Here is a 23,620-nt window from a genome sequence, read left to right as displayed (position 1 = left end):
GCTATGATTTTTGGCACTTATTTCTAAAACAGTTATTTTCATTTGACTTCGAAACTTAAAAGTGATAAAAAAAAAATATGGATGATATATCAATATGATAAAACCTGTCCAGTGTCCTGTTGTATCTCCAGCAAGGTTTGGAAAGTAGCAATAACCAAAAGGCAGTCATTCAAAAAACATATTTGAAATATTGCTTTTCTACAAATCCTTTCCATGGCTCTCTTCTTTTTTGTCCTTGATAGGACTCAAAGCACTGCTTTTTGTTCATAAGTATTTCAGTATAGTCAATTTGAACCTTTTTAGAGCAGCCTGAGAGAAATCACGTTTTGATGCACTGAAACCTCAAGTGTCAGCCACTGGAAATAAAGCAGCACTGATGATGTTGAAGCTGTGGAACTTTCTACTTGGGTGTACTCAATGGAGCTTAACATCAAAACATTCAGACCTAGTTGTTAAAGTTGTCTTATAGTTAAATGTCTAAGTTAATAGCATGTAGGAAGAAAATAAATTTAGAGCTAATTTAGTTTTTGCATAATATTTTGGGATTCTTTATATAGAGTATAGTCTTAATGTAATGAAATGCTAATATCTTGCATTTTGGATTTATTTGCTGGGGTGGTGGGAAATTTGGGAAATTGTCAATATGTGAGTGTTGATATATTCTTGAAATAATATTCTGTTGAAATATTCTTGAATAATATTTTAGAAGTGTATTTCATCCTTAGTGGTGTGCTATTCCTAAATATGCCATGTAGTGACATCTTTATTTCAGCTTATTTTTATATTTGATTAATATGAAATGAAAAAAACACTGCTTAGAATTTTTCTTTGTGGGAAAATGATTTTTTTGAATGATACTTGTATAAAGAAGCTAAAGGTAAATGGTTTAACCTCAAAATCAGTAGAAACTTACCCATTAAAATGGTTTCTGTCAGTTGCCCCTCAGTGAAAATGCACTGCCAGAGAGTAGAGGAACCCCATTTAGTACTGTGTTGTCTGAAGTTTATATTCATAATTTAATGAGAGAAATAAAAAATATAATAGAGCTGAAACATATGTATTAGGTGGGATACTTAAGTGTCCAGGCACACACAAAAACATACACACTGAGTTTTGTCTTTTTTTCTCAAATTCAATTGAGAAACAGCTCACACTGTGTAACAATAGCAAACTTCATATTTAGGAAAAATGCAATTCCAATTCAGTTTATAATGATGTTTGAGAAGAAGCTCCTGTTATTAACCATGTCAGCCTGATTGCTTTTCTGACTGCAGTTTTCAATTAGGCATAATCTGTTCTATTCATGTGTGAAAGGAGGGGAGGTAGGGGAAGAGGTTTTTTTGTTAGCAAATCAAGAATTTAAATAAACACTTAAAAGAAAACAGTATATTATAGCTGTATGAAAGTTATTTTCTGGATTTAAATAAATGTAACTACCTTGATTAAAGGTGTCCTTTCTGAAATGCTGTCCATCCCCAAATGCTTGAGAGTTCTATTTTTGTTAGATAGATTTTTACTATCTTACCATATGACTGCTTTAAAATGAAGAACTATTTGTCCTCACTTATACTTTAATAATGAACATTTAATACAGCATAAACTGTCTAAAGATAGTCTTATTTTTCAGAAGGATGTTTTCCTACTTTTGAACAATTCAGTTAATTTAATGGGCTATGAAATAAAAATATATTTGATTATTAAAAAAAAAAAAGTTGCGGTGCATTTCAGTTGTTTTCATAGCATCTGCCCCTTCCCCTTATCTTTTTGGTGCTTTGACAGAATAATGGGAAGACTGGAATCGGGGAAGTAAGGGAAAGACCTACCTCTTTTGTTCTGAATCCCCAGTTGTGTATAGGTCTCCTTATAAAGAAACAAGTATATATGTATTTTGTGTTTTTTTTTTTATTATTATTATTATTATTTATTTTGTTTGCTTACAATGTATTTTGTATTTCCTTTCATGGACTTGCCTCAGGTAGGTGCACTCTGACTCTCAATGCTTCATGATCTGTATGGCATTCTGCTCTTGGGAGGAGGAGGTAGAGGAAAACCATAGAGGGGTGTTCTGCCAGAACAGTGATTTGATTATTGCAATTTATTGCTTATAGAGTACAGTTCTTTTATGTTCTCTACTAGATCAGAAATAACTACAGTGGCAGAAGCTGTATCTTTTCTTCTAATTTACTGCACAAGAGCTGCTCCTCTTCTGTTTTTGTAAAAGTCCTTGTGACCTTCCAGATGTGCTCTGCTAAAACATTAGGTAAAACCTGAAAGGGTCCATTACAAAGTGGGAACACAGAACAAAATCTCTGGTCTTTATTGCAGTCTACTTCAAATGTAAAATGCTAGTTAAAATAGAAGGAAAGACAAATTGTTAAGACTAGATACCATTAAAAAAAAAAAAATTATACTATATGGAGAGGGGACTTTCAGTTCAGTAAAACCACATCTATTAATTACTGGCTGAATTAAATAAATGTTCTTTTTGCTTGTTAGTAAGCACTTTGCCTTGTCTGCCTCAGCTTTTGGAGCTTCTTGCATCATGGTATTTGACAAATTAGTAATATTGGCAGGCTTCAACTTCATTCCTTTTTGTTATTTCAGGTACCTTCTTACTTTCTCTCGTTTTCTGACCTATGTAGCCTTATGTAATATTTTTAACCTTTTGTTAGCCATGAGTGACCTTGTGTACTGTAGTTATATTTTGACATGAACTGCACATTGGAATGCCAGTTAATAGCTGCTTTTCTGCACTGATAACTAGTTAGCACTTTCTGGACCAGGCAGCGGCAGAAACTTTGCAGGTTCCTGGCAGGGATCATGTATTGATATCAGTTTGCCTTGAACCTTCAACATTGTTCCAACTTCCATTGCCTATTCCTAGTTTTGAAGGCATTTTCACTCCTCTTATTTAGACAAGCTCTAGTTTCTCATTGGGATGCTGCTGTTAAGTTTTCCCTTAGTGGCTCCTCAGCCTCTCTGAACTCTCGTTGCACCATTCCAGCAATTTCCAGCAATGATGAATTTGAATTCATCAGGAAGATGAATTGCAAATTAAAATACAAAAATACAAATACAAAATTAAAACACAAAAAGGTTACAAATTCCTGGCTTTAGGCAATTTGGTGCAGTTTTCTAGTTTATCCTTGAAACTTGCAGTTGGTCTTTAATCTGTTCCTATGCCTGACTTTTTGAAATCCAAACCCTGTATTTAAATATAGGAGTAGGATTAATGTGCACAGCAGGTAATTGATCATTCAGCTCTGTAACGGGCAAATATGGCCACTTAAAAGTGAACGCACAATCATAAATTACACATTCAATTTTGATTCCTTAGGTCAATTTCATGAAAATAGTTCAAGTGAAAAGAAGTGTTTAATTTATGCTATTAACATTATCTTAAGCAAGAATAGGTGGAATGATGCCACAGCTGCACTGTGTAGGAAGCTTAGCTTTTAAGTTAATTTCAAAATCAAAGCTTCTAATAGTTAGAGTAACATTTTGTGATAAAGCTTCTGTCCTTGCTTTTAACGCACTTTCAGGGAACATTGATACCACATTTAAAATATATATATATATAAATCAGAATTTTTCTTTATGAAGTATGATCTTCTCTTTTGGTATATTATTTATTCAGAATTTTGATTGTTTATGTGAGAAAGAGGGATATTAATCATGCTGCTGTGGTCTCAGGAGTAGAAATTAAATAAATCATCTCTTGTTTTAGCCTTTCTGTTACTTTCCATGGATGGCAGGCGTTCTTAAAAATGGATGATTTTTTTTGTTTTGTTTGTTTCTGAAGAACAGAAATTCTTATGCTCCACTGCCAGTAGTGCTGATGCTCAACGCACTTTTCATAATCAAAAATACTAGTAATTAGACATTCTATAATGAATGATAACTGCTGTTGGCCTAAAAAAATAATTTTCTGAGTAGGTCACCAGAGGTATCCAAACCAGCTATTAATAACCAAACTGATTTGACTGTCATGTAAAATGGGTTCAAAATGACTAGAACATGTTGCAAATTAAAATGTTCAACTGGCAGCAACAAGTTTGGCCGTATGAGGTGTTTTGTGTTTTTCTTCTAACAATTGTCACAAATTATGGTTTGTTCACATCTCTATATATTTGTCATGATCCTAAGTCATACTCTACAAAAGTCCACGTCAATGAATTAGTTCAGTCTTGCCCTAAAAGGCACATGTATGATCTTGGAGTCAGAAGACTTGAGTAGTGCTGAAAAATAAATAAATCTTGGTCGCTTTTTTACAACATGTTTGGTTTGCAAATGAAATTCTGAAAAACAAAAGCTGTACAGTTACAGACTGCAGAGATTTGTCTTCCTCAACTACCTCATTATAGTTCTGTTTGGCTGACTTGAAAATATTATTTACCACGTATTTTCTTGGCCAGAAAATCTTAAAAATCAATCAAAAGTTGTTTTTGAAAAAAACATTTTTTAAAATGCTGAAGTGAGTTTGTGTCCATATTTTCTGAACTGCTGTACTCAGAAGTTATTATTTCTTCCCACTATATAAGTGAAAAATGGAACGTGTTTGATGAATGATTTTAGGAAATGTTGTTATGCTTCAGTGAATAGAATAGCTTTTTTTTTTTTTTTTGGCATTTGTAAATAGGAATTGCAAGAATATATTGTTTATGTGTGTACAGGCAGAATCTATTCTAAGGAACTTTGATCTAACAATAAGTTGCACTGAATAGCCAATTCCAACTGCTTTATCATGAGCAGGAATTGGAATCCAGCTAATTCATTTTTTTGACAAGTTTGTGTTTGGTTTTTTTATTTTTTATTTTTTCATTCTGAAGCTCTTTGGTAGCTTGCTTCTACCAAACAAAAACAACAACAACAAAAACCTGAAGATGATTTTGCAAGATTTGTGTAAATGACAAAAAATGGTCTTAAGGTGCCTACAATTCTAAGTTTCATTCGGTGGTTAATAAATTAACTAGTAAACTACTTGTCTTTAGGTTTCATACAGTTCTGTGTACTTTCAGTGAAACAAATGATTAGGAAAAATGTAGTCAACTTGCTAAAAGATTTAGATTAGATCTTTTTAAAGAATGCATCTCTCTTCTTTGGAAGATGTCTAATAAGGCAAAATTCTGAATTCTGTACTTTGCCTGTGGAATGTAATTTTAATTCTTCCCTCAGCTCTGGACAAAAAGACTGTCTTTTTAGAACCTTAATACTTGAAGGAAATCCAACACTGTGAAATGTTCCTGTGCTCAACTTTTGCATTATAAAATCTGCAGTGACTGTCTTGAACAGGTTAGCAGAGTCTAGAATTAATTTTTTTAGATGCTGTAAATGAACTCATATTGGTGCGAGCAAACAAAATGTAGTTCTCTAAAACTGGGAATTAAAAAATTCTAAATGTATTTGGACAAAAGTCTCACCTGTATATTCCTTGTCTAATTTTTCCATAGTGGAATCATATATTAGAATTTGTATAGTTCATTACATCTGTGTAGACATAACTAGTTTCATGAATAAACTTCTGTTTCATGTCTCAAAACCCTCTGAAATATGAGACAGTATTTTCTGCCTAGACCCACCAAATGCACTTCAGATGTTTTTTAATAATGTGTTGAATAAACATGTTTCAAAGCCTAGTTATTTTGCACATGATATCGTATGAACTACAAAGGAATTTGTAGCTTCAGAATCCAAAGCTTTACTGGTTTTGACTGCTGTTGGGTTCAGATCTGCAACTACATGTTTAAGTCATTTATTGTTCTGTAAAGGTCTATATTACCTTTCTCTTTTTACCTCCTTTCCACTGCCTGCCCACCACCAAAAAAAAAAAGTTACGAAATCTCTAGTAACCTGATTTGTGACCCTAGGCTTTTGGAAACCAGAGATTTAAATGGTAGAAGTACAGCCTTGCATTAAAAAAAATAAATAAATAAAATCAGATCCTTTTTGCTACAACTTTGAACAGAACAGTTACATAAAATTTTTGTAAAGGAGAAAATCTGAAAATAATTGGGATTATATAAAATAACCTGTTAGAGTTTTGGTAATTGTGCTGTTAATCTGAAGCTTACATCTGTGAGTGAGTATTCATGTTTTTGCATATATTCAAAATGTTAACAGTATGAAAATGAAAGATGGGTTGATACAGTCTTAAAAATATAGGATAAAGAGGTTTTAGAGAGATGTCAGGCTGAGTATTAAGGAAAATTAAATGTTATGATTAAATGTGACATTTGAATATATTTAGATGATAGAATCATTAAGACCTTAATTCTGGTCTTTTATAGTACTATTCACTAGCACCGTAATTATGATTGTGGTATTTCTGATGATTATATTAATGCAACTGGGGGGAAAAAATGTCTTTTACTCCCTCTTACATTTTGGGAATATTTTCTGTAAGCTGTGTCATTACTATTCTGTGTCTACTGTAGAAACACTTCTGAGAGTCACTGCCTTGTTTTGCTCCGACAAGCTGCTTTTTTTTCTAAAGGTCTAGCAAAGCATTACATAGTCAGGGCTACAACATGCTTTATAAAACCTATATATTTTTTTTTTTTATTGATGAGGTTGTCGATAATAGAGAATGTATTTTAAGTACACCATACATATTTTTAGGAGCATCATTCCTTAAAGCGTTAACAAAGGATGATATATTTCATTGTATAAACAGCTTATATTTAATTCAAGTTATAGTCATTAGTTCATAGAAATAATTTCCTTTGAATTTAAAGCAACATAACCAAAAATATAAATATTTTGGTTAACATAAAAAAAAAAAAAAAAAAAAAAAAAAAACTTCATGTAAAAAATAGTCATGTTTTAAACACTTGAGCAGTTTGATCACATTTGGAATGCATAATTGAGCTCCCTGTAATATTTGTTACTCAAATAACTTTATAAGGAAACAATACAGGAAATAGTAAATGAGATGGTCAGCTGCCTGCAGGACTGTAAAAGATATTGAAGAGAAATACTGAGAGATCTCAAAATATTTGATTTGAGTCCATAAAATTAGTGAATAAAATGTGACAGTTTAAAGTAAAACTAATTAATAACTGTGAAGAAGGATTAAAAGGAATAGGATATTACTAGTCAGCAATTGTAAGGAAACAAGAGGCAATATTAGCGTACCTTCTGTCCACTGTTTGCATCTTAATTATTTTGGGGTTCTCACAATAAAAACTGTTTTCAGATCAGTGCTAAAAGTTAAGCAAAGTAGCAGTCGCTTAATTGCCACGTCACAGAAAGTGTTTTGATAGATAAAGGGTAATAGGGAAGCAAAACAGTACAATGTAACAGTCTTAACCACCCTGACAGTAAAATAATATAATTAAGGATGTCAAAGTTAAAAAATATCAGAAATAAGACTAACTTTATCTTGTATTGCGTCTCAACCCTTGCATTTATGTGTAGTCTGTGTATTTCAGTAAGTATGTAGTGTTTCCATAGAAACTCTTTTCCTATCATTTGATAGGATGAACGAAGTTCAAAGAGTAAATGCTAATTAATATATATATATATATTTCTTTTCATCAGTGTGTGCATGACCTCATTCTTCATTCATTACTGAGTATTAAATCATGCTCATGCTCTAAAGACAGAATTCTTATTTTGCTCTTTTTTACCTAACGGTAATATGAAGCTACCTGAAAGCCTTCACAATCTTTAATTTATTTGTATACTGTCATGAAAGGTGATATCCCCATTTCCATCCTTACTCTCATAGTAGGTGACCAAGGGCTCATATGATTTTAAGGCTAAATATTCCACTTCAGTGAATATTTACAGATGATTATCATTATGTAAGCTCTATTCAAGCATAGCTCCTTTGGCTTCAATTGCAGAAAGCTCTGAGCATTTCTGTACATTAAATCCCATAGTCTAATTCAACTCTCCCTTGTGTTGTTCATTGAAATATACCAGTGTTAGTGTCAGACATCCCAAATGTTTCTCCCTGCAGATTCATTAAGGTACTTTGGTCAACTGACTGCTGCATTCTGCTGCATTGCAGAAATAAAAGGACCAAAAGTAACAAAAAATTCAATATTTGCTGCAGCCCAGAAACATTTTAAACTGCTTTTGTGGTAACTAAGGTAACCTGGTCTTCCAAGAAGCTGCATTTATATTTATCAGTTTTCAGGATGTAGATCTCTGTGTGTTTATTTTTAATATGTTTTTTTTTTTTTTTTTTTCAAATTATTATCTAGAAGTACACCAACGAAGAAGAGGCTTAAGTTTTTTCAGTGCTTGATGTAGGTGGTATGACATACATGTATCAGTCATAGATGAGTCATTTGACTTGGAAGAAATTAAGCTGACAGTGGTAAAGAAACAGTTGCTGAACTACTTAATGCACCTTGATCTTTGTTTTGAAGTTTTGCTTTGATGTATATTCAGGCCTGTGGGAAATGTTGCCAGCTTATGCTAATAGTAGCTTTTCCTGTAACTTGAATCACATATTGAATCACCGAGTTATTTAGGAGGGAGATTTTCTTGTCCAACCTCATGCTCAGAGCAGGTCCAATTAGATCCAACTATGAAGGTCTTGACCTATCAAGTTTAAAATATCTCTAAGGACTGAAATTCCACAATCTTCCAGTATTTGACCACTGTTGTAATTTTTTCCTTACACCTAATCACAATTTCTTGTTTGCATTTTGCATACAGATATAGTATCTGTAGTCCCTTGTCTTAGCTTTGTCAGCCCCTCAGAACAGTCTGGCTGGTTTTCCACCAACATCAGTAAATTACCCATGTTGGGTCTGGTGGTACAGGAAAGGTTCTGATGTGCTGGAGAAGCCACTGAAGGGGCTGCCAGCATGGTTAGCGGTAGGACTGCATGCTGAGTGAGGAGAGATCGAGGGACCAGGATTTTGTTCAGGCTGGAGAAAGTACAGCTTGGCTTACAGCTGCCATCTTTCTTCCTAAAGGTGTTCAGAGAACTGTGCTTTCCCTAAGGGTGTGCAAGGGCAAGAGGCAATGGTCACTGGTTATAACAAGGAGAGCCTTAACTGGACATAATGAGAAGATTCTTTGTCATGAGAGTGAGTGGTTGTAGTCAGTGTCCCTGAAGGCTGACGGTACTCAGCCAGACGCAGCTTGAAGGTGCCTGGGCCAAGGTGGAAGGTAGTTCTTCTTTAAGCAGCTCTGGACTAGAAGGCTACCAGGAGTCTCTACCAACTTCATTCTCTTTATGATGATTTATTAAAACATTTCTCAGGCTAAAATTCCCCCCGTTATGATTGCTCATTATCTTTACTATATCTGTTGTCTTCTTCAGTGTACCCCTGCTGGAGAAGTGTATGAAAATTGTGTGACAAATCTTTTTATATGATGAAAAATACTGCTATCCTTTCATGCACAACAGCAAGGTACTGTAGATTTTTTCCTTTATTACTTTGTTGTGCTTTTTATTAACTATGCTTCTTGCTTTTTTTCTTTTTTTTTTTTTTTTTTCTTTTTCCTCTTTCTGGTAAATGTGATTTGCTTCGAAGGGAACAAAATAATCATTTAGTGGTAGGTAAGGTCATTGGAAAGGTGAGAACAGTGCATCGCTAAAATCATAGCACAGAACAGTCAGGCTTGTAACTGACTTGCATTGAATTACTGGAATATTGGTCTGGCAAGCTCAGACATTTCTCTCTCTCTCTCTGTGTGTGTGTGTGTGTGTTCTAAGAGACTACTAGTAGCAGACTACTACTGCGGTGAGAGTGATTGCTTCAGGAATACGGTAACTTTAGGGAAATGTAGGAGATATAATAGCAACATTTTAAGAAAAGAAAATGTAGGAAGTATCCCCACAACTAGTGTGCATCTGAAAGGAAATTAAGGCTTTGTATTTAAGGTAATCTAATTTTAATGAAATTTGCTTAAGAGAGTGTATATCATCTGTATTACCTGGAAAATAAAAGCTCAAATGTATGCATTTTGTGTTTTTATATTTTGTTTAATATTGTATTTAACGTTCAAATAACTTTGGGTTTTGTATGTATAGTATTTAAGTTGCTATTTGAGGGCATTAAAGTTGCTTGTGTCCACTAAATGATTGGACTGCTGTTAAAATGAGTCAGTTCTGGAGAGAAACCTGATTTGGATTTGGCATGATTGTGCCATTCCAGAATTCTTCTTTCCCATGCATACTCTTGCAATTTCTCATGCTTAAGCATGGTGGTTCCCTCACCACACCTTCATAGACATTTCCTGCACTCTCATTTTTTAGATCACTGGTGGGTTTACTGGTAATTTTTAGTCTTTATTTTCAACAATGTGTTGTTTATTCTTTATATTATGTTGTTTTAATGATTACTGTACATACGTGAGATACAATGAAAATCTCATCCACTAAGTTTGTGTAAGGTTTAATTTGCTAGAAGTAGTTTGGACATTTTCTGAGGAGGCTGAAGTGTTACAAGATTTATTTATTTTTTTCTGTTTTTGTCTGAGATTTTTTTAAGGAGAGTTTAATGACTAAATGCTAAAATCCGGAAGACCTTGTTGGTCTTGCTGGAAAATAGTGCATGAATTTGGTAAACTCGGAAGATAAACAACCATGGCAGTGTGAAAGAAAGTAGAAATTGTGAGTTAATTTTCAGTGTATGATCAGTACTTCTACTTAATTGCAATTTGTGTATTTTTAAGGTATATAATAAATCAAGAGCATGGTGATGTATTTGGAAGTCAAACACAAATGGTAATCTAAATCACAATTAATCCCCACTCAATTTGCATCAGGTCTCAAAGATACTTGTCTAGTGTTTTTGTCTTTTAAACTTAGAAATAAATAAATAAATGCATCCTGAAGTAACTCTTGAATATTTCATCTTGGACAATTAATAGAGCAGCAATAATGATCTAATTTATTTAAAGTTCTGTTGTTATGAACCTTATACCTCCATTTACTGAGGTAAAAGCCTTCACAAATTCACCACTGATTTCTGGTATTGATTCCTTCTTGTATGGAAAGAATATTTTTGTTAATGTTATTTTTACCCCATTTTAAAATTCAGGTTTAAGGCAGTAAGTTAATCTTGTCACAGTATTTTGTGCCTATTGGATTTATAGCGTATTTAGTTGCTTTCCTGTTAGAGATTTCTACACATTTTATAGAGTTTTGCTCTGACTGCTTGATGTTTTGTTTGTGATTGTAGCCCTATTCATATAAGATTATTTCATGGTTCATAGTTACTGAGTGTTGTGCATATTGTCCATTTTACAGTCTGGAGAAGTTTTTTTTTTTTTTTTTCTTTTTTTTTTTTTTTTCTTTTTTTTAGCTTGTTAAGAACTTCAGATCAATCTCTGCGGGAAAAAAATATGCATTATGTTGAAGCATAGCTTTCTTACAGCGGTTACAGGTTTCTTTCCTTTAATGTATCTGCTGTCCATGTGTGCATGAAGGCTGCAGCTTCAATGTGTTCCTCCGACATAGTGCTTCCCATTAGTAAGAGGCAGAAATAAGTTCATAAAACAGTATAAATAAATAAAAATAAATAATAATAATAAACAAAAAGCAGAGTAGACAAATTCTAATTCATTTGTAGTTACAAAAACATCCATAGCTGTTTTTCTTCTTACAAAGTTATAAATGCTATTTAATTTTACATGAAACATTGCAGAAATTTGTGTGTGTATATTTTAATTCAGAATTTGCAATTATACATTGTAGTATTACTACAGGTAATTCTACTGAAGGAACTTTGCTTGTGATTCGTGAGACCTCTTCTAAGATTTCAAAACTGGAATGATTGAGAAATGCTACATTAAGTTAGCATGAATGAAATAAGGAGTCATGCTTGAATTGGAAGGTTTTGTGACTGTTTAAATACCTGAGATAATTTACTGTAATAATTTACTGTAAAAAAAAAAAAAAAAAAAAAAAAAAAAAAGAAAGAAAAGAAAAAAATGAAATACAGTGCAATATTAATGCAAAATATGCAGGAAAAATAAATTAGTACTTAGCAATATTACTGAGACATAACGATATTGCTTCCCATTTAATTAGAATGACAAAGAAAGCAAAATATTAATGTAGCTTTCTACAAGGAAAAAATACAAAAAATATATATTATTTGGAGCTAAGCTCACTTCTCTCAAACAATCAGTATTCAAGAAATAACTGAATTTTTAAAAGTCAGGCTTTTACGGTTGAGTTGTTGAAAGCTAGATAAAATATATGGAATATAATTGTATATTAGTATTTATATCTAACATAGAAAATACCTACAGATAACAATACAGTATTGTACTACAGGTAATCATTTGTTACACATTTTCTGAAGTGTAGACAATTTTTCTTCCCGTTGTGAAATAAAATAAACTTTGAAATGTATGAATGTCACGTTACAGCTGTCAGCTGTAATACAAAGCCTGTGACCTGTTCTTGTGAGGGCAACATTGCATTTTACTGGGTTATAAAACCATAGTTGTTTCTACACTAATTTCTCTTAATGTTTTGAATGATGGGGACAATAATCCTACTGCAATGTATTTTTCTTTGTGGTCTCTGAGATGGAGAAATAGTCGTGTTTCCAGATAAGAGCTAACCAATACTTCTGTCCATCTTTTTGTGATTGGTTGAGACTTTTAAAACCTGTATTATTCCTCTGTGAACTTATGATGAAAAGACAGAGCGTTGGTCACAGAAATAACACTATGACTTACTAAATGTCAAGAGCAGGAACAGATTATGAGCGAGAAAATCATTCTTAGTTAGTTAGAAAGTCTAAAATATTGTAGAGAATCCGGTCTGAAGGAGATTTGGGCTGGACTTCAAAGTTCTCACTGGACTTTGTCTCAAAAAAAAAAAACATTCCTCAAGAAGAGGGTTATTGAACAGAATTTATAGGAGCTTTAAGCAACCGATATCTATAATTATGGCAGTGATTAGAGCAGCACTTTTTTTTGCTCTTACATTATATTTGGAATATTGCTGAAACTCATAGATATTTTTCTTCCAGGAATTTCAGGTCAATCCTAAGAGTTTATCTTCTGATATTTTACTTACAAGTCCTACAGTGCAATGGACACACCTGCTGATCCCTGTTAGTTAACCACTTGTATTTCTGTTATTCTTCTTTTTAAATCTATGGCTCAGCATTAGTAATCTGAGGTTCAAAAGGCTCCAACAAAAAATATGTAAACATAACTTAATATCTTCTTTCATGCCAGTATCTTCTTTCAGGAAGGTAAACAGAAGATAAAAGGAAGATATGGCTTTTCCACTTGATAAAAGTGAAATTAAAACATAAAGTTTAATAACTGCTAGTGAGACAAAGGTTTGGGTCTGTAGGGAAGTATTTCAGAAGTGGAGACATTTTCTGGAAAACCTCTTTTTCTACTCATTTTTGTGGAAGACAAAAAAATTGCAAAGGATATTAAATTGGTTCTCTCCATCCTTTTTAATACAAAATTTTACTCTGTTAGAGTAATAAGATGAGACAGCTTGACAACTGATACATTTCAAAAGTTTTAGATCTAAATGCTAAAGAAAAGTTTGAATAGACAGACACAGGAAGTGTGTGTCTAGGTATGTGTGTGTGTAAATTTTTGGGAATTTTTTGGCCTTCTAAGAAGGTCAAGGGTGTGAGGGAAAGAGTGAGATAAATGTAGTGGGTTAATTAACATAATATATGGTCAGGATTTGGAATGTTACTGTCTCACAAATTAACTCACAAATGCTATTTAAGAATATTCATGGGAAATGATTGATTTGGGATCATGACAGTGGCAAAACACTTGGGTTATAATATCTCTAAACCATTGATGATTGTTCATCTGCACTTCATACGGTGGGTCATGCCTTATTTCTTGGACACTAGTTCTAGCTTACCTTTAAAATTCCTCTTAAGTGATTGACATTTTTATTTCCAAATACTAGATGCCTGCTAAAAGTCAGATGTAACGTAAAGGGTAGTAAATCTGCATATTTACATAAAGAAGGTAATGTTCTTTGAAATACAGAACTGAGGGCTGGAATTTATTTAGCTAATTTTAAATGGCTAAAATGCAGACATGTAGACTTGAGCTAGCAGTCTCCAGATTTGAATTCAGTAAAGAGAAACAGGAAATTCTATGTCATGGTTCATCTGACCTGTAATTTTTTATAATTCTATTTGAAGTCTTAAGTTTAATATTGAATTAGTGGACAATCATTTTCTTTTATCAGCAAGATGTTACAGGTTGGCTGATGAGTTTGTATATTATCACATTACTGTTGCTGCTGTTGTATGATTTTTGTTTTGGTTTGCTTTTGTCTAAAAAGGTGGAGTAGGAAGAGACACAGTTTCTATTTTCTACTTTGTTTTAATTAGAATGCCCAGTACCATTTTCTCCAAAGTGACTATTGCAGAAATTGAAAAAGTTACCCAGATCAGTCATAAAAGACCTCCCAAACGATAATAGAATGAGAAAAGATTAAGCACAACCTTGACTTCATTGCTCAACACTTCATCTTTCTGCTTAGTAAAACATGAACTGAATGCAAGAGCAAAGATCCTGCAGTAATTTAGAAAGAGAGCATTGGTTGAATTCTTTGCCAGATATGCCAAACCTTTAACTGTGATTGATATTAGATCCTTTTGTGCATTATCTGCCAGTTGGAATGAAGTCTGGCATCCAAAAAGTGGTGGTTTTGACATTAATGCAGCTTCAGAGAAATTAGATTTTCTGTAAAGCTTTAGCAGCACTGAAGATAAATACAAAGCGTAATAAGCAGTGTAATGATCTTTGAATCTGCAGCTTCATCCTATCCAGTATCCCAGAAGGCTAATGTAATTTCAGAGGAAAAGGTACTAAGATGTATTACTTATCTTTCTCTTCCATGCCTATGCTATCAACTCAGATGTAATACATTAACATTTGAATTGAAAAGAAAAAATGTCAATCAGGAAATAGAGGGATATGTTTGAAGGCAGAAAGAAAAGAAAGAGAAACACAAGCAAGTTGATGTAGAGTGCTGTTAAAAATTCTGACACACATTTAATATATTAAAGCCTCTGCTTTGAAGTATAAATAAAAAGCACATATTCTGTCACTGATGTTATCATACTGATTTTGATAGCCTTTTATTTATGCACTACTAATGTGAAGACTTTTCTGTAAAGTAATTGTGGAATTTTGAGTTAATCAAGATATTTCAATACAAAATGTAAAAGGAGAAAAGCCTTGATGGCTTTAGAAGCTGTGAATAGACTATAACAGGTATGAATTAATTGAAATGTAAATTTTTATTATGACAGAAATAAATTGAAGGTAGCATCAGTTCTTCTCATTCTCTTTATTCTACCAACTTTATTGGCCTTGTTTAGGTTTTTTAAAGGAAATCTGTGCAAACTCCAACCAGATAAAATATAATTAACAAAAATTGTCTCCATATTTTATATTTTCAGACAGCATACAGTTGGAACAGAAATGAATAGCTCAAGCAAAAAAATATCTTTAATACCACATTTAGGCTCATGTCTTAAGTAACTGAAAGTCTGATACGAATATGGGGAAATAACCATTTTCTCAACCATATCTCTGATGCAGAGTCAGTTGTGTTTTCACAGTTAATGTTACTCACATACAGTCTTCTACTTACTTAGTGATTTTTTTTTTAATTATTTTTTCCCAAGTGGCCAAAAAAATCTCAAATTCTTACTTCTGGCCCTAGCAGTAGAAGCTAGAGCAGCACAATCTTAGTACATTATTATTATTTTTTTAAATAATTAAGTATTTCTTATAGATTCCTGTTCTCAATTGTGCTCTGAAATGTTTGAACTTTCAGTCTGAAAGTAAGCACTAGGTGAGTCAAACCCAGAAAGTAATCTTGTTCATAGTTGCTAAATCATAAAACCCTTAAGGTTTCTTCAGCATAACTTCTAACTTAAAAGCATAATTTCATATTAGTGCTCAAACAGGTGAATTTTAGAAAAATATTGGCTTAAATGTGGGCTGTCCACCTGTATTGTAAAGCTTATTTTCTACAGAACTAATTTGGAGAAAATGCATTAGAAATATTGAATATCTGAGCTATTTGCTTCTGATTGAATGCAAATGTACTGATAAAAGAACTCTTATAAACTTTAGTTTCACAATTTATAACATATCACAAAGAAGAAGGCTAACTGAAGTCACTTCCATTCTGCTAATGAGTTTTTAGTTCTATTTTAATGTGAAGCTGAGAAAAAATATAACAAATGAACTTAAAAACTTGAAAGGAAATAAAGTATTTTATGCCATTTAATTCTTTTTAGGTAATGGAAGCATGACTGAGCATTTCTACTGTGGTTTGGTACAAGCTACTTCAGCAGCCTCTGTATATTCCCATTGTCACTCCTCTGGTGAAATGGGAGTTCTTCCATAAGTGTTTTTCTTTTGTTTATGGAATTAGATATACTGAAGCCTAATTTAATTATAATAAATGTTTTTCTTTATTATTTAGGGAGTCTTTGGCTAAAGACAGACCAAAGAGGTATAGATCCCTATGGAGAGTAAGTGAGCATTTAATTAAGTCTAATTGCTTTGATGTATGTAAAATGCAGTCAGTGATATTTTAAGTTAGATTGTATTTTCAGAGTAATTTCAATATAGAAAATCTATGAATTGGAACATAGGGGATCAATGTTCAACTACAATGATTTCTGTTGTCTTTGGGTCAGGCTACCTAAATCTTAGATATCAATGGATTTACACCAGTTGTAGTTTTGAGTGTCTGAAAGTTGTATTTGTATGTAGGGCTCCATAAACTCTGCATAAATTTAAACCTGTATGGATATCTTAGAAACTTTGCAGTTGTGGTGATTAATGTACAGCAAGAATAATTTCTGGGGAACGATGTCTTACGCTATGGAGAGAGTCAAAAAAAGACCTTTATTTAGCTTAAGACAATCAATGTCTTGAGACGTAAAATTTTTACTTTTTAGGTACTGTTCTAGGTGTTGAATACTACTGAACTTACATAACTAACTCAGTAACTAACTGTTGCAGAGTGAGGCTGTTAATTTCTGAAGTCATAATATAGGCAAAATTACACTGAATTGCGTATTGAAATCTGTGAAACTATTCAACTTTTTGAAGATAGAATTTTCAGAAATAAAAATGGGTAGCTGAAGCTTTTTCTTCCATGAGTCCATGAACATTATATGCACATGGAGTTCATCATTTTACTTTCTTCAGATTCATACAGATACACTCTTGTAAATGATGGAAATATAACAAAATTTATGCTCCACTGAAGTTGCTTCCCACTTATTTTTGTGTACTTCTAAATTGAATAGAAGATATTTACTTATTATGTTTGTGTACTATTTATGAACTATTTGGATTAAAAGGATCATTTAGTGCATATTAGAGTGGTTGAGACCCATAGAATTTCTAGGGAATATGTCAATATAAATAAATCAACTTTAAGTAAAACTTATGGAAGTTAATGATAGCTGAACTGTCCTACCTTAGGGAACTTTATCTGCCCTGAAAGTCTGTGTGCCTGCCCTGTGCTGCAGCAGGATTACGTGTATGGAAAATGGGGGGAAATACCACAAAAGTATAGCTCATATTTAACAGAATCCTGTACTGGCTTTGAATGTCTATAAATGTATATATATGTAACTGCACAACATGCATAGGTGCAAAAATGTATACACATGCACACAAATATATATATATATATGCATATATATATTTGCAAAGATTTCTTCAATTTTAACATTGTATTTCCTGCAACTTTGATGTCATTCATCATACCCAGTTTCAAGGTAATGCATTTTAGAAACATTGGAGGTTATTTTATTTAATAAAACATAATGCTTAACCTGAAGGAGAACCGCTTTGGTCTTGGATACTTCTTAAATAGCAAGTAGGCAGTTCTAGCTTAAGTGTCTTGGAAGGCAGAGCATTCTATGTGGTATGATAACTAAGTGTTTTGTCTAAGAACTGATAGAGTTTTACCCAGTGTTTTAAGGCATAGCTTTTCAAATTAATGTCCTAATCAATGCATTTGCAAATCAACTTGGAAATTAAATATTAACTACACGAGCCATATACTAGCTTTATTTAAAAACAGTTTGGTCCTAGTGATTATTTTTTCCAATTCATTGTTTTTAGAAGCATTTGACCATTTATTTCCTAACACAGTATTTCTGTACTATTTGTTAGATGGATTAGGCTTTAGTTTGGGAAGCACAGAACTTTTGAAAATGCAGCAGAAGCAAGATGTAAAGCTGCATTTCTCAACATCATTAACTAAAGTGCTGTTGTGCAAGAGTTTTCTACTGATTTTTGTGGGTGTACTATATAGATAAACTATTGTTTAATCTGTTGATGACTGGGGGAATTAAAAGAAGTGTTTCAGTCTATCGTATCCATTCCTGAAGACTGACCTCATAATTTGACTTCAGTCAGTATAATTCAGGCAAAGACATGATCATCACAATTGTCATGTAGACAATAATGATGATTTAGGCAATATTTCTTTTACTGGTTTATTTGATCTATTATAATATGAGATAGGAGATTTGGCATCTCTCTTGCTGCTCTTTTGTTGGACAGTGATGCATTTTGTTGGATAGTGATCATGCCCAGGCACTGTTTTCTTTTAAATTATGTGTTGTGTTGTTAGATTTTGCTGTTGTCCATTTTAGTTACTTAGAACATTTTAAAGTGTGTGGGATTGTTACTAGTAATGTAACTTACTAATAGCTAGGAATTCTTGATTATCCCTGTATTAGAGAGGCTGTGTCTTTGTTTCCATGTTGGTGTTCTGAAAATGGATTCAGATCTGAGGGCCAGAAAGTGAGGTAGTCTTCTTGCTGTTCTTTTAGACCGGTTTGTTGGCTGGAACATAAGCCACAGCTCTATAGCAAGACTATCTTTATGAATTTCCAGTAATATTCAGAGGATGGGTTGTTGGATGTTTCTTAATTTATTGTAGTTGAAACTCAATGCACAACTTTTGGTAGCGGGGGCAGAGCTCAGCAGCAGCTGCCCCACGTCATATCAGAGCAAACTCAAGCGGACTCTGCAGCCCCCATTCCCTGTTCCCCTGTGCTGCTCAGGGGAAGGACGTGGAAGAGATGGGGGGAAAAGGTGTTTTTAGTTTGAGTTTCTCACTGTTCTAGGCTGTTAGCAGTAAGCAAAAAATTACATTAATCGCACTATACTGAGTATATTTTTGCCGGTGACAGTAATTGGTGAGTGATCTCCCTGTCCTTATCACAACCCTTGATCACTTTTTCACCATACTCAGTTTTTTCCCCTTCTTTCTTTGAAGAAGGGGAGGGAGAGAGTAGTTGTGGTGGAGTTTTGCTGCCCAACAGGGTAAGCCCACCACACTTCACCTTTATTTTGTTGACTTGCACTTTTGTCCTTTTAATGACTTGAATTTGTCTAAAATACTAGTCATCTTCCAATTTTTGCTTAATCCAAAGCTTTAAATGTTTCCATGTTTATTGTAAGGAGATCAGAACTTATATACAAGTGTTACAAAAATAACTATCAACTGTTTTCCAGTCTCTATAAGAACCTAAGGTAAGTAATATTTCCTTAAATCTATTTTCATTTTTCTCTGGTAATTAATATCACAGTACATTTTGTCTCCTTAATTTGTACTTTGTTTTGATTTTCTTGTTGTTCTAACACTATATGAGAACAATGAAAGGTGAGAAAAAAAAAAAAAAAAAAGAAGTTTTAGATATTGATTCTAATTGGAGTGTTTGTGAATGAAGGATTACTTGAGTTTATTCTGATACTATAGTAGATAGGAGTCACAGGCAATAGAGTAATTTCTGCAGTTGAACCCAGTGCTAGTGCTCTTAGAGATTTCATTAGTTCTAATCATAGCTAATTTATTTAAATTCCCATGAAAATAACTTAATAGGCTGGAAACTATTATATTGTATTTAGTTAATTACTTTTTAGTAAAAATGAGCAACCAGAACACAGAAGAATAGCAAACGAATACATCAGTCACTGAGACTTTCGAAAATCATTAGTGAAATCTTGGCTTGACTTGTCCACTTATGAATTAGTTCTTATAGTATATTTCGGAGCCATGTCTATGAAAGTGAGCTTGTACAGCAATCAAGGTTATCTGGGTTTAGTAAAGCCATACTGATGGTGTGCCTGGGGAGATGTAGGATTAGATTCTGCAGAGTTTTATTAATCCTTATTTTAGCAAAGGTATCCTTACAATGTCACAACAACCATGCTGACAGATATGCTTTTTCCGGAAAATTAATGTAAAACATTTATTTTTTTTCAGCAGCAGTGTTGTTCTAGAGAAAGGTAGAAAAATAGCCTCATCTGTGTAACAATTCCTTAAGGAATTGTTGTGACTTTTTCATACAGTGAAAGATACCTTTCTGGACAGTTTTAAATTTATTATTGAAAAGACCTTTCAACCTTTTTACAGAATCTAAAGAATAGTTAGCTACTTTTATGGTTTTTATCAGTTTTAAATCTAATGTTCTTCAACATAGTTAACTTCTGTTTGTTTCAGTTTGTTAGATGAAATAGCTAGAATGAATTGTTCTCACTAATTCTCTGTACTTGTCACATAAATGAATCTTGAACCTAAGACTGAGAAAAGGTTATGTACAAGCTGATAGGCAAACTTTGTCAGGAAAACATTAAAAAAAATAAAAAATTCTACAGAAATGACTGCAGACCTCTGCACATTTTCTCCTGTAAATCCGTTTTCAGAAAAAATCTCAAAAACAGGTAGGTGCAAAACTGTTCAGATTTTTTTTTTTCAGCTGCATTTAGTCAAAAGCGGAGGTTTCAATCTACAAAGTATTAGCTCTGTAAAGACCATTGTGGTGTGCCCTTTTTCCTTTTGTTGAGGTGACCCATGACTCTAATGACAGCAAGATTTTTTTCTTAGAGCACAGTATTCCAAAGAACATAGCTCTGATTCTGTTTTCTTTATATAGAGATGGGGAGAAAATACTTGAAAAGATGACTAAGAAACATGCAGATATAACCAAGGTTTTTAAGAACCAGAAAAGAAAGAAAAAAGACTGAAGTTCTTTGGGGAAAAAAAAAATAAAAATAAAATAAAAAATTTACAGGGCATACTTCATGTCTTTAGGGTACAGAAATTTGACACAGAGTGTGTGCACTACTTTCTAATTGAGAGAATGAAATTATTTGAAGATAAACTGGCAAATCCTGAGTTAAACTAGCTGGTAATGTAGCTAAAATTACAATACAATTTCTTCTGAGCAAAGAGACTGAATAGGTGGTGAGAACTAGGACTCTAATTTATGCTCTGCATTTTGAATGCAAGACCTATTTTTATTAAGTATAGTACAGTTGTGCAGATGAGAAAAGGAAGGTAGGAATTGCATCTAAATTACTACAGTCAGGTTCTATTGAATTCTGCCTGTCTGTGAATAGGCAATAATATTTTTCAGCTTATGAAAAAAAGAAACTATGTTAGTAAAGTTAGTTCACTTTACAATCCTTAAGAAGAAATACAGGAATTGTCCTACATTGGGACAGCAGTTGAACACTGTGACTTTTTTTTAACGTCAAATGCTGTGTCAAATGCTTTATCAAATGCTGTATCATTGCCAAATACTTTGACAATGTCTGCAATATCCAGCAGTAAACTGCTCAGGCAGACATTTCTTTTTATCACTGTTGCTTCATAATATTCAAAAGAAGAATGGAAGGTTGTTTTTTGGCATGTTTGATAGTAGTGTCTCCTGAATTTAGTAGAAAGTTAGAATTGTACACTTGAGTCTTGTTTTTTTCTTTCCTCTTATTTTTTTTTTCCCCATCACTGAACTGCTGTGTTAAAATGGAGGATTCTTTGATAAATGCTGAGTGATTACTTCTTAAAATCTTTTCATTTTCTTCAACATCATGCACTAGTATTAATTCATTTACATAAATTACAGACTTTTAATTAGCTGTTAGAGATGAATGGTCACAAGGCCAAGCAATGTCACCTTTACAAATATGAGTTAAGCTTTTTGTTGAAAAAAAAAAGAGTATTTTTCACTCTTATTTTGAAGATTACATTTCATAGATTAAAGGAAAAGTAGGTAGAGTGCTTTTAGGACTTATACGATTCCCTTTCTCCACATTGCTGTGCTAATAGAGGTGGATGTGCTTGCTGTCTCTGAAACCTGGATGATTTTGTCTGTGTATGTACACATGATTTTTTTAGTTTCCTGAAGAGCGGTTAAGAATGCCTGTTTTCTAACTTATTTGTAGTCTGAGTTCAAGGCTATTTTTATAAGGTTTGGATCCTGTTTTAGTGTGGGCAGGAATCATTCATCTCTTTTGAGAAAAAGCTTTAACCACAGTTGTCCTAAAACAAGGAACTTGACCCTTGCTTTGATTTCCACATCAGAGGATAGTGTTCCTAGTTCCTGAGGAGACTTTTAAAAAGTGGCTCCAGGATAGAGCAAGGACTCTTCCACCAGCCTAGCTGAAGACAGTTTAAGCAAAGTGGTGGGAGGTGAGGAATCACTTCAGTGTTTTCCTATCAGTTACTGAGATTTATTTATTTATTTTAACAGGAGCAATACAGCCTTTTTATTTTCAATAAATAAATAAAAGCATTTCAGTGTTGAGTATATGCCTATTATACATGTTTTTGGAGACCCAACAGCACAGGACATCCATTCCATGTGCTTTTTAACTAGTGCTGTTATTTAATAATCTTTTGTGTCCATAAGTGTGCTCTCATGCATATCACAAGTATGGTAGGAAAGACTTGCAGTGACATACAATACTTTGAATGTGTCTTGTAGTAGCATATTTTCCCAGCAACATATTCCATAGTGATATCTGTATATAGGACAATTGTTGAAATGTATTGACCAGCTATGACTGTGTTTTAGGACTACAGCAGGCACCGGTTACCCTAAAAAAGAATCAGATGTTGTTTTTGCAAGGATTCTGGGGAGAAAAGATAGGCAAGTAAAACAGTGACTACTATGTTAGATGTAATAAATGGTCTATGTGAATCCAAGTCCTAACTAACGGACTAAGGGTGGCTGCTCTTTGAGTGGTTTTAGCTAATTTTTATTATTATTTTTTGTCAGATGTTAGCCATTCAATAGCAAATCAATAGTTCAGATGTCATATCTTACTGCTTACAATACTGTTGCATCTGCCGTCTCCTTTTGCTGATTTGATATCTAAAGATAAAAGTACTGACTGTTAACTTGCTTTTCTTACTGCTAAGATTTGTGTAAGAACACCTGTTAGCAGGTGTTCTTCTGGGGTGACAAATGTAGTCTCTTCGTGCTTCCTACTTGTGCCATCATTCTTTTGTGTTTTCAATCGCAGAGAGGCCGAACATCTTTTTCATGAGCTTAGGCACATTTGCAGGTCCCAGATTGATTTCATCTTGCCTGTCCCGTCATGTTTCTGAAAGTCCCCAGTGTTGTTGTTGTCAGTTTTTAACATTACAACCTTTTTTTTTTTGTTGTTCTCCAGTTTTATGTTGACATAAATGTCAGTAGGTTAAAACCAGGTACTTCACTGATGCTCTTCTGTAATGTCAACCACTAAATACAATTCAGTCTTACTCTACCATCTCCTTTCAAGAGACATCTATTATTTGGCACAATTATGTAATATGCTTTAGACAGTAGCTGAATGATCAGTTGTACAAACCTTTACT

General features: G+C 33.2%; 1 protein-coding gene across 4 annotated transcripts in view; it reads left to right on the top strand.

The window, feature by feature from the left end:
- Nucleotides 1-23,620, top strand: part of SGCZ (sarcoglycan zeta) — a 451,534-nt gene that overhangs the window by 160,190 nt on the left and 267,724 nt on the right. Inside the window, exon 1 of one of the 4 annotated variants that reach the window (XM_032186119.1) lies at nucleotides 9,344-9,374. The exons of the other annotated variants lie outside the window; for them this stretch is intronic. Within the exon in view, the coding sequence (XP_032042010.1) occupies nucleotides 9,360-9,374 (15 nt within the window). The 5' untranslated portion in view covers nucleotides 9,344-9,359. Of the gene's footprint in view, nucleotides 1-9,343; nucleotides 9,375-23,620 lie in introns of those variants that run through there. 4 annotated transcript variants of the gene reach the window in all.

Source organism: Aythya fuligula, chromosome 4 (assembly GCF_009819795.1).
Source record: "Aythya fuligula isolate bAytFul2 chromosome 4, bAytFul2.pri, whole genome shotgun sequence".
In the NCBI taxonomy this organism is placed as follows: domain Eukaryota; kingdom Metazoa; phylum Chordata; class Aves; order Anseriformes; family Anatidae; genus Aythya; species Aythya fuligula.
Note: the sequence above shows the minus strand (reverse complement) of the source record. Positions and strands in the feature narration are given on the sequence as shown.